Source organism: Idiotropiscis lumnitzeri, chromosome 1 (assembly GCF_059441095.1).
Source record: "Idiotropiscis lumnitzeri isolate Australia: NSW breed Sydney's pygmy pipehorse chromosome 1, RoL_Ilum_1.0, whole genome shotgun sequence".
Classification (NCBI taxonomy): domain Eukaryota; kingdom Metazoa; phylum Chordata; class Actinopteri; order Syngnathiformes; family Syngnathidae; genus Idiotropiscis; species Idiotropiscis lumnitzeri.
In genome coordinates, this window is record NC_142391.1 from 9,397,677 (window position 1) to 9,410,143 (window position 12,467).

General features: G+C 41.1%; 1 protein-coding gene across 1 annotated transcript; it reads right to left on the bottom strand.

The window, feature by feature from the left end:
* Positions 1-904: 904 nt before the first annotated feature.
* LOC148343099 (zinc finger FYVE domain-containing protein 1-like) lies at positions 905-11,986 on the bottom strand. The gene is made up of 11 exons (XM_088315417.1): positions 10,579-11,986; positions 10,003-10,507; positions 8,687-8,901; positions 8,443-8,549; positions 8,244-8,352; positions 7,646-7,743; positions 7,291-7,408; positions 5,814-5,984; positions 5,403-5,583; positions 5,198-5,302; positions 905-2,182 (listed from the first exon to the last, which is right to left on the bottom strand). The coding sequence occupies exons 1-11, from the start codon at positions 11,083-11,085 to the stop codon at positions 1,950-1,952; spliced, it is 2,349 nt and encodes a 782-aa protein (XP_088171543.1). The 5' UTR covers positions 11,086-11,986; the 3' UTR covers positions 905-1,949.
* Between the last annotated feature and the right edge of the window lie 481 nt (positions 11,987-12,467).

Genomic DNA, 12,467 nt, shown 5'->3' on the forward strand with positions numbered 1-12,467 from the left:
GGAAACGGACCAATCAGAGCTCGGGATGAATTCGTCGTCCAATAGACGCGCGGTTTGTGCAGATGGGGCGTGGCTTAGAGGTGGTAAACTGTCAAAATAATTTTAAAGGGTTTTCCCTTCACTAAGTAATTTCACTCAACTCACTGAATAACAGAATATGCAACTACAAAGAGACACAACTTGAGTGAATAAAAAGAAACATTCGTTTGGGCATCCCAGGAACACGTAACGACGTCAGAATGTGGACACACGAAAGCTGTTTAATTATTCATTCAACTAATTATTAATTATTTATTGGCATCATCAATAAGCTTGAAGGGAATGCTTTTCCTCACTTTATATGAGGCTGCAGCGGTGAGAGAAAAGTACAGCAAGGAATGCAAACACTGTCTTTTCCTCCCACATACGACTGCAGTTAGTGGTCAACACAAACTACGCCCCAAAAAACACATCAGAAACACAAAGGCGAGTCCCACTTCATGTTTTGACACGTTTTATCTTTGTCAAATATTGTTCATCTATACACACGATTTTAAAACACCACAAAAGATATGTGAAGCAACAGATAGCACTTTTTTTTTTTTTTTTAAATAGGAATGAACTCCAGTTATGTGACATGATGTAGTTCCTATTCTATCCTGTGCAATGTTGTATCATGTGGGAGTGCGATACATTTTGTCAAATCTATTTTGAGTCACACATTCAGTCTTCTCAGACCAGAAAACTTAAGAGGTAAAGATTTGCATGATACACGTTCATCAGTATCATATTTTCTTTGCCTCCTAATGTCTATATGTAGCTGTTTTTTTTTTTATTCATTGAAATTTAAAATAAACGCAAGCCTTTTTAAGGCGTTAATCTTCCATGACATTACGTATTAGGGTGAATAATGACACGTGACGTCTACAAGGTATGAAATGGTTTACAGTAAATGTCAAGTGGGGGAAAATACTGCTATATATTTCCAATGACAGTTAAAAACGAAAAAAAAAACAAAAGCATAAAAACAGATGTGATGGACATAGTCAGGGCATGAGAAATACAAATGGTAGAATTAGTTAAAAAAAAAAAGCATCCGTCAATAATTTTAAAAATCCAAATTAGCATGTGAAGTTTTTCAAACATACACTGTCTGGTAAGAGATGAAGAGAGCTACCACAGCCAAAACAACATATTCACACACTCACAAAGTAAAATACCATAAGGCTTTCATACATACGCATGCACATCAGACTGCTGTTTTTCCTTTTTTTTAACATCACTTCTCAAACATAAATACATTTCAAGGCGCTAACAGTTCTATGTCATCATACACCCACAACTGACTTGGTAAAATATAAATATACCAGCACGGACACAGTAACCTGAATGATTTGGCACGGCAGACCTATCCAAAACTTGGACATCTGTTATTTTGGCCATGGAAAGCAACAGCCTATAACAGCTGAAAAAAGGCATAGTGCAAAAACTAAAAATTTGCAACACGGCATGCAATGTAACCTGCACGCATATAAAACGTCTCTTGGCCATTACGTATACATTAAAGAAAAAAATGCTCCTTGACATAAGAATGGCTGGAATCTAATAACACTCTCAACTAGCTGGTATTTTTTTTAAATGATACATTTTTTTTTTTAAATATTTTCTCACAGTAGAAAAATAGCTCATCAACCATCTATCATACAAAAGAGGACATGAGTTCAAATATACACGTTGAATAATCAAGAGTGCAAATGCAGATTACACTCTGTCAAGTAACTCACAGATTCTGGCTGCTCTACAAAGGCCACATGGACGCTCACTTTTCCAAATTTGGTAAGTGTCCTCTATGTACAGTATAGCTAAGCACATCCTCTCCACAGATACAAGACAGAACCGCTGGAGAAGCAGAGGTATGAATAAGCGAGCGGTTCCATCCAAGTATTCTGCGTAAAGGAAGATCGTCTCTGTTAAAGTTCTCCGGCTTTTTGGTTGCAGCCGGTGCACACGCGCACCGGGTGGTCCCAGCCGCGCGACGGCACCGCTCGACGCTCCGGGGAGCAGTCGTCGCACACTCCTTGGCCACAGGCGCGGCAGTGGTGCTTGGACAGCTTGGCAGTGAATTCGCGTCTGCAGATGTGGCAAGAGAGAATGTCCTGGTCGGGCACCCAGTAGGCAGGACGGGCGGCGTCTTTCACCAGGCCTTCAAGGAGCACAGAATATTGATATTAATGCAGGGGTGTGCAACTAAAAGACATTGGGCAATATACGGCACACGAGAGGATTTGATCCAGACAGCCATGCAGTTCGAAAAACGAGTCATCTCAGAGGAACTGTTGCAATAAAAAAGCACTCAATCTACAATAAGAACAACATGTCTAAAAATGAACATTTATTGCGTTGTGCCCAGCCCTGGGGCCATGTGCAGTGATTCTCAACTGAGTTGTGGCACATTATCATGCTTTGTGAAATGTGACATGAGAAATCATCAAATTTGACAATTTTCCCCATATTTCATTTTCACAAAATATACTACACAAAAAAATATAGATATACTTTTTTTCCTCATCAATTTATGCCAGCGACCTATGGTGACAGGCAGTAAAATTCAAAGTTCTTCAAGTAGATAGCGGAAGGTACAATTAACCTGTGTTTTGCCATTCACACAATAAAATGATAGCTTTGCAATCAACTAAATAAGCGCAGAACCTCAACAATGTTAACATTTTTAGTTATTTTTGGGGAAAATATGTAGAAAATGCATTGTGCCCGTCATGTTGGTTTCTTAATAAGAAGTTTTGTGCCATCCTTGAATGGTATTTTTTATGCAAGAGAGCCCTTTGAACTGGCGGGAAAATTACAGTACGACATTTTGTTTACTTCAAACACTTCGTTGTTGAGTGGATAGGGGATCCTTTATACAGGCATTAAAAATATTGAAAATTAAATATATCAAGAGCACATATTTTGCACGTATGCACATATTTTGTCCATATTTAACATCTAGTCAGGTGCCCGCCAGTAGCACTGATGAAAAATTGTGATCCTCTCTAGCATTTAAGTTGCCCGTCCATCCCTGACATAGACAGTCCTGGCATGATTAATACAGCTGCCCATTACAGAAACATAAAGTAAAAAAGTAACAATTACAGCACAGTTTCAACAACAACATGTCAACCTTTGGGGAGGACTACTACAAGATGTCGGAGGGTGTCCAAGGGAATGCGTGTCTATTCATGCAGAGCACACTTATATTGGCTTGGCTCATAATCTACACTCTCCGGTAAATCTGAAAATTTTACCTGTATGTATGTTTGGGGCCTCGAAGATCAGCTCTTACGATAGATAAATGCCTTGGTCTTAATTTAGGCTTACACTAAAATAAGGGCAAATGAACTATGATTTTATATTAAATACATCTTTTGTTATCAACTCCACTTGGAGTGGTTAACTTACGAGACACTTTGACTTATCAAGCGTTCACTATGACAACTTCCAAGAAAAAAATAAACTAAACTAGAAAAATCAAACAAACAAGTGTGGTGGAAACTTAAATCAGTGATTAACAGCAATGCTAAAAACATCTGTGCATTTTCTTTGCATTTTGAAAATTACACTGCAATGTCGATTTGAATTTCATCGATTGTTTGGCTCTACTTTATGGATTCACTTTGGGAACAGGGGTACGGTCATGCTGGAACAGAAAAGGGCCTTCTTCAAACAAAGCATATGAATGCCCAAAGAGAAGAATTCAAATTATGGGGAGGTATGAAGTGTGCCTTTATTAATGATAAATTTCTGTTGTTTCCTGTTGTGTGCTCTCTTCTTGAGTTTATTGGGGTGGAGTGTTCGTCATACATTATCATTACTGTTTGTTTGACTGTTTATTGAAAGCGTCCCACTGCCATGATCTCCATATGGTGTCGGCTTTTTCGCACATTCACTGTAGCATCTGTGACAGCTGGCTCACTCCGAGGGGAATGGCAGAACACCAGAAGCAGAGTGTCACACTGAAATACTTGACTCCGTGTTATTTCCTGTCTCATTTGAGGTCCTCATTCTGTCGTTCCAGACAAAGTGCAACAGAGTATTGAGTTGAGTTAAGAAGATGGATTGGCTTTCAGGTATGAAACTGGAGGCCTGTTGATTTACACCTACCACAACAGCAAATATTATAAAGGACGTTTCTTACTATGTAAAGCTCTACTTTTAGGTGATTCTATCAAACTTACTTTGGATTATTATCACTTGGGTCCACTTTATGGGCCAAATCGAACAGCAAAATTATATTGCAGGGGCGGGTATCAAGACAGGGTTTTTTTTTGGGGGGGGGGGGTCCACCATTTTTTTCTTGATAACCATTCACAATGCAGTGTATATGGCACTTGCGGAAAGGTAAAAATGCACAATCTATGCAAAAGCTGCATTAAAAATATCTTAAAGATAATAATCACTCAATCACGTTTTAAGATGTTCTAATACGATGATTTTGAGTTGCACTGGTCTAGACCAGCACCGATACGATGCTTTCAAGATTTAGATTGTAAAAGAAAATAGCTGGTGAGTGTACAGGCGCAACATGACATTATTTACTGCTGCAGGATGTTTCTTATAGGAAATTCATAACACCTCAAATGCAATAAACTACATAAAGTTGTTGCATAATCAGTTGGCTGGGTGATGATTAGACTATGAGTGACATTTAAATTCTATACAGCGGGAATGAACTTGAAACGAGACCCCTTAAAATTAAATTAACTCAACAATTGAGCATCTGCTGAATCTCTCGATTACAATAAGACGGCGCAATTAATGACAGCGCGGAATGTTAAATGGCAGCGCTTGAGCACTGATGCCATGCAGCCACCATAAAATATTCAAAGATATTATTCAGAGTGCGTCAATTAATTACTTTAGGGACCATTTGGATATTAAAAGTGTTGACATTTGGGACATTTCAACTGACAAAGCATGTTAAATATCATCTCTCTATCACAATTTAGGAATAATGACATATTAAATTTCTTATCAGTGCAGATTTGCAGGCTGGTCATATTTGAGCAATGACGCACGCTGAAAAAGGATCCCACCTACTGGAGTGTAAAGACGATACGCCTCTGCCACCAGAGGGCAATGCATTCATACGGCAATGTTTACAGGGTCACTCACTCCTGTTACACAACAATCGTCTCCAGGTTTTGCTTTGGGCAACACTCACCAAGTGGGATGTCAATAGCGGTGACTACGACCCCTATGGTGTTGGTCACCGCCTCGCCAACCTTCCTGGCAAGTGTTCCACCTTCCTCCTCCTCTTCCTCGAGAGCTGTATGACGACAAAAATGCTGACTGAAGGGCACTTAACTGTCCTAGGAACACAGTGAAGTGAGAGTGAGGACATGTGAGACTAATGAGTGCGGTTATACCTGCGTGTAAGGCCCTCTGCTCAAAGCACACATCGCACACTCTAACAGGGCCGAGACCCCAGCCACGTTCGGGGACGGGGGCAGCTTTGGAAGAGCAGCCGTCACAAAAACCCTCCCCACAGGCACGGCAGTGATGCTTGGTGTCGTTCTCCAGAAAGACTGCTTGACACTTATGGCACAGCTTATGGGAGAAACAAACAAGCCGCTGTTATTGACCAAGACCTGTTTTGTAATCGAGGGGGAAGGGGGGGTGGGGGCAGGAGACGTAATGTCCACACTTTATCTTGTGAGCACACATAAAGATTGTGTAACAAGCAAGGAACACCACATAAACATCCCTTGGGACACAAAGTGTTGACTAAGGCTGCTGGCGTCGTGTGGCATGGGGAGGGGATATCATGGGTCGCTCACCAAGATAAGGGAATTGGGTTTCCAGTAGGTGGGGGCGATCTGGTCTGTCAGCCAGGAGGTGACGGCCTTGGCAGGCTTGACACTGAGCTCCGACACAGACTGGGCCACCAAGTTCACTCCGTCCAAAAGACGCTGTGCTGCATTGCTGTTGTCCTTTAAAAAGCCTTCCGACTGCACAACACAGGCATTCAATTATTACTACAAAATGAAAACGGTAGTTTTGTCTTCAACTGAAGCTTCACTCAAAATCATATTTACTCAGATATTAGCTGAGTGTCTTTTACTCAAGCGCAGAGAATCAATGGGAAGCAAGGTGTCTATTAACGAGGAAGACTTCATTTGTACCGATATTGCTGTAAGCGAATGGTGTAACGCTGTGGTTTGATGATCAGGTGATGGAGGATTGTTTGTTCTTTTACAAAGGGAATAGAATATGGAGCTGCTTTTTTTGTATCTATCAAATAATGTAACACAGTTAAAGATGGAACTGATATGTGCTTGCTTAAGTTGCTACATGTCACATATACAGTGAGAGACATGCCTGGGCAAAGTCTCTGCTGATATCTATTCAAGTCTGCATTTGTTGTACAGCTATGTTCTCATGCATATTTTTTGTCCTTTGTTTCATTAATTGTATGGTTGGTTTGTTGAAAATCCCTGTTTGGAGACAACATTCAGATAAAGTTTTTTGGCTTTTTGAATTCAACAGGGAAATATATCACCGTCCTGCTGTCATCATGTCCCACTATTTATGGATCTCGTGCAGCTATTTGATTCCTGGCTTCATACCGACAATCAGGGTTGTGGGGGGGTCGAGTACTAAACCAAACTGTACTACTCGATGCGAAACCTTGGTATGGTAAATACAATCTCAGCTCCTTAGGAACTAGCTAACTCCTGGATTTGATGGCAAGCTTTTATGGCCAAATGATTTTGAAAAATAATATACCATAATTGCCATTTTATTCTTCAAAATTGCGATTTTTTTCCCCCCAAGGTCATCTTCCCTTGTACTTTTAACAAAAAACAAGCAAAACAATTAATCTGTATTATAATAAACAAAAACAGATTTATTATACTTAAATATTTTGGTCTTAAAGGTTCGTCTTCTGTTAAAATAAAGGCAATCAGATTACAGCAATAATGCAAACAAATACTGTATGTGGCTTTATGATCACTTCAACTTTTCATGTTTCGTGTAACAATAATATGTAAAAATGTGGACTACACTTCTGAAGCAGTAAACTTATCTAAACAGTATAAAAATACAATACAATACAATTTTATTTATAAAAATAAATATGTAAGATATGTACAGATAAATATATTACAAATAAAGCCTACGGACCAACTGAAATGAAGCAAAGATGTTTTTTTTCCCCAAATCCCCTACATTACGATGTTTATTTGAATTTGATTAAGTGAAGGCTACTGTTTGAGGGTATACAATAATTAGGCTGGAACATGTTCCTCTTACCCCTGGCCAAACATGCTGGATCTCGGTGCGGACTACTGTATCTACTGGGTCCTGGTTGCCGTACCAATACTGACGGCTCCGATAGATCACGCCACAGTTGGGGCACTCAATAACATACCTGAACATGAATACAAAAAAAACATGCACAATCGGTTATAAATGTGACTTTTAACATACGGGTTGAGAGGTCGACTGCCCCTAACGGGTGGAGGGAGCAAACGCTCCACTGGTTCATGCTTGTGGGTGAACTGGATTAAGGTCACTGAAACACAAGTTCGTGCAGGGTAACAATAGCCCTGACAAAGCTCATTTATGACTGACCCTGCAAGCACCAACCCCCCCACCCCCTACTCACCCTGACCAGGCATATTTGGCGAGGCCCATCCAAGGAGAGTCTGAGGAGGCAGAGGTCTTCGGGATGACAATCACTTCTTTGCCTCCTTCATAACAAGCCTGGGGGGAGGCAACAGTCATTTTACTTCTTGACCTTGAATTAGTGAAATACAGTGACTTACACTATACATGGGCTTATTTGTGTTTTCCAGTCCAGGCATGCTACGTTTTGAAATTCCAAATTGTGTGCAAGGGACTAGTTTGCGCAGTGGCATAGACGCATGTTATCACATGGCAAAAGAGAGCACGCTTAATTATGTTTGCGTTCTAGCTGATTGGTTCATATTTATGTTATAGAAATAGTGTTCATACAAATTTACTGTAATTATGACCTTAGTTTAGGTGTGATTCACGTATGAACCCAGTATGGAAAAAAGTCTTGCTACACCCCAGCCAAAATCATGTCTTCATTTTAACAAGATGTTTTGAAATTGATAGTTACAAGCTTACAACTCTATATTTCTCAATTATTGTGTGCGATGGCTTTGTGTCCTTATAGTTTTGTCCAAATTTTGTGGGTCGTGTAACAGTGAGGAAAAAATGCAATCCACTGTGCTCACCTTACAGGTGTAAATGCGATTATCATGCTGAACAGAATAGCGACAACGATGCTTTGCCTCGTGGCAGACTCCTTCTCCGAGGTGGTTCATACTGTTCTTGCAACCAGATCTGTGATGACATCGGTGGGTGGGAACGTTAAGCAAGCATCAACAGTGCGAGACTGAAAGAGGCATAGGGGGGAATTTAACAGACACTGACCCACAACTGAGGCACAAGCTGGAGCAAGTGAAGTACTCATCAGGGAAGAAGCAACTGTGAGCTACCAGCTCATCTCCAATTTCCCCACTGAAGCGCTCGCTTAACGCCTACAAGGAAACCAAACAGAAATTCTACAAAACAGCTCAAAGATGCTACTTTTAAATAACATTAGCATAACATAGATGTTTGTAAACTGGTTTAACATATGAAGTTCAACTCTTTAATAGCATGTATGCAACCCTACCAGCAGGGCTTTGAAGATGACCACAGGGGTGCGTGGAGAACGCGTGGCGTTGTTATCCAGGAGCTGCTCCAGTTTATTTTGCAGGCCGCAGAAGTCAGTGGGCGGAGTCAGAGTCTGTGTGCCCAAGTACTGAACAGAACTGAAGGCCTCCGGGAAACGGGATACCTTCTTAAAACGCTCCAGCAGCAGCCGGTCAACTGATTCGTGTGTTTTATCTAAAACAAAAGATCATTTCAAGGTAATTGAAATCTAATAAAACTGTGCTCGTTGTGTAAACAACACAATTGACCAGAATTTCTATCTACTAATTGTTCCTTTCCCTGTCTCCAAAGTAGTAGGCATTACACCAAGAGGCACTTTATAAGGTAAACAATATGTTGCAATATTAAAATGCAAGCTCTACAGCGGCTATTCAAGTTTGCACATGCGGCATGGCTGTAAGACAATGCTATTTGGCATTGGCTTTATTAAACAAATTGATTATTTTTTCTTGCTGATTAAGCTTACCAGCTTATCTAACATCTTACTGTATTTTTTTCAGTATTTTATCTTTTACATTTCGTGTCAACCATCTATGTTCTTCTCGCACTGGCTCACTGGACATCACACCAAATATGACAGCGGTAATGATGCAGTGTGCCCCCTTGTCTGCTATATGTAAAAAGCTAACTAAATCTATTTAGCATTCCTGGAGCTGAAAATAATCATACATTAATTACAAAGTCCAAATCTCGTGTTCATTCATCAACAAAAGAATATAGGTGTTTGACACGAAATGTAAAAGACAAAATACCAAAAAATACCTTAAAATCCATCCATTATCTGAACCGCTTCTCTTCATGGGGATCGCGGGGGTGGTGGAACCTATCCCAGCTGTCTTTGAGCAGTAGGTGGGGTACACCCTGAACTGGTTGCCAGCCAATCGCAGGGCACACATAGACAAACAACCTTCCGCGCTCAGACTCATACCGAGGGACAATCCAGAGTGTCCAATCAACCTGCCAAGCATGTTTTTGGACTTTGGGAGTAAACCGGAGTACCTTGATAAAACCCAGGGAGAACATGCAAAATCTGGGAAAGGAAGGCCGAGCCTGAATCAAACCCTGCGCCTCTGCACTGTGAGGCCATCGCGCTAACCAGTCGACCACCAAAAAAAAAAAGTAACATACTCCAGGTTGAAGGCAATAGCCCAAATTCGATTTAGTATTACCCTCAGTGGACTAAAAAGAGAAAAGAATGGAACAGTCCCATCATAGGAACAAAAGGTTCCCCATCCCTGTTATTCAGAATATAAGTTGAGCTACCAGAATTCTTACCTGTACCAAGAAGCTTAGTGTGGACAGTTTCATGGAAGATGATCACGGCGGGCCCCAAAGTGGAGAGAGGAACATCCAGGCCGCAGCGAGCCGTGGTGGCCTTCAGTTCCTTTGTGAAATGCTTCAAGTAGGCCTTCGAGGCATCCCCAAGAAATTTGAAGAGGTCATCGTGGAGGCGGTCTGCGTGGGTGCGGTAGATGATCAGGTCAGAGATGGCCAGCACCTTGAGCAAGAGACGGGTCCTCTGGCCCTGTTTGGAACTGTTCCCAAGCAGCCCCTCTGTATCGATGACCACCACATTATGGAAGGGGTCGAAGGCCGCCCACACACCAACTGTGCAGGACTCCTGTGTGGGAGAAGTCTTGAACACCTCCCTGCCCATAAAAAAGGTGTGGTTGAGGGTGTGGGATTTTCCCTCTCCGGTGTTACCAAAGATGGACACCACTTTTAAGAGCTGGCTGGCGCCGCAGTTCAGCTTCTTCACAAATGCAGCGTCATCTTTTATCTGAGAAAATTAAAATCAAACGAATAAGACATTGATGAACCTCTATAATGCACTACTTCTGCACAGCTTACCTGCATTTCCTCATTTTCATCAACAAGGAGGAAACTGGACACATTTTCCAGGAGTTTTGCCCTCAGTGACTTTTTCTCATCAGCGATTTGGACGGCAGGCTGAACAGAAGCTTGGACAGACTTGAGCTCCACGTGCTTTGGTGGCAGAAGATACGATGCGAGCTGGTGTTTCTTCTTGTTCCCTCCACTGTGAGTGCGCTTTTGACACTCTTGGCACAGGTTCACTTTGCAGTTTTGGCAGCGGACCACCGACCTGCTGCGCTTTCCATTGTCCCCCCCTTTGCAGTTGTCGCAGTAGGGGACGTGGCCCGGGCTTATCTGGAGGCGCTCGTGGTTTTGGAGGCGCTCCTGACTGTGAAGCTCGAGATCACAACGAACACACTGCAAGGTCCTGCACTCTTCACACTCAAAGGCGGCCTCCTCAGAACCACCACAGACGTAACTCTCTTGACATGTTAGACTTGTATTGACTCCCTTTTCTGAAGATGATGAGCCATGCCCACTCATCGTTTCTGTCACCTTAAAAATACAGCTGACTGGCTGCCTTTTGGAAAAGCTTTAACAGTGGCACCAGCAATTTCCAACAGCACTTCTAAAGTACAACGTGTTACAAATAATACTGGCTAAATTACTATAAAATACTAAGTCAACTTAAATTAGCTGCATTATGATAAGGTTAATGTATTTTTTTTAAACAATAAAACAAGTTATTTTAACCGTTGTGCATTTCAAGCAAATAGTTCGATTGAAATTCTGCAAGTGAAATAATTTATTACTAGTGAGACAAAAAAAAAACACCTGACTTGCACCAAGCAGTTAGAATGCTTCTACCTAATAGGTTATCACTAAGCGCAAAGCATACACATTAAATTACAATAAACGTGAATAAAATATAGAAAGGTGCTTCCGAAGCCGTTAGCAAACCAAGAAAACGAACTATTCCCTGTGAATGATGATTGTGCAAATAATGCTAACAACAAGCTAGCTACCAGACTGGCCCTTAATCATAAAAATAGCTCGCCGGTTAAAACGACAGATAATTCTCTGGCATCCAAACAAGAAACGCCTTGCTTCAAGCTAGCGGTTAGGTGCGTATTGAAGCTTTGTCTAAATCAACCTCGTCGTTTTTTGTGCAAGCGATCCTCACAGCAGCAGCCAACAAATGAGCAGCTAGCGACATACACTTCAAAACAACAACAAAACTGCAGTCAGTCGATGTCAAAGAGCTCGGATAACCGCGGACACTATCAAGCGGAGAGGGGGGAGTCCTAACGACCTCGCTTAAAAAGTCTTGAAAAAGTGTACCTGTTTTGTCAAATCTGTCCGAGTCGTGTCATTGTTTTTGTTCTTGAGTCCCCTCCCTAAGAGATTTCACTAGCTACGTTATTTCGTCGCCAAATCAGGTCAGCTGATCAGATTATTTTCAGTCACAGGGTCAGCGGAGGACAGCCCGCTGTTGCATCACGGGAAGGGTAGTTCTACGATGGAAAGTACAGTCGTCGTCGTCACCTCAAACCGTACACAATTTACACTACATACAGTGTATAACGGAAGAAGACAGATGGGACATGTTTTATTCATACATGATGTGAAAAACATAAATAAATAACATAAAATAAAAATAAAATGTTTGTCATATTTTTACAAAGTTATGTACTTTTGTCTTTAACAGTTTCTCAGGATGCTAACCAACTCTGTTCAAATCGGCTAAAACGTTATTAAACAGATCATTAAATTCTACATCTAAAATAATATCATAAATCAATATAATCTTATCTCCATTTGGTTAAATTTTCTGTGTTGCCTAAGGGAGGGATGTGACTTTTATTTAAGTAGTGATTACACGTAAAATTTGTAATGTAATGATTTACTTGATAATTTTCACATGG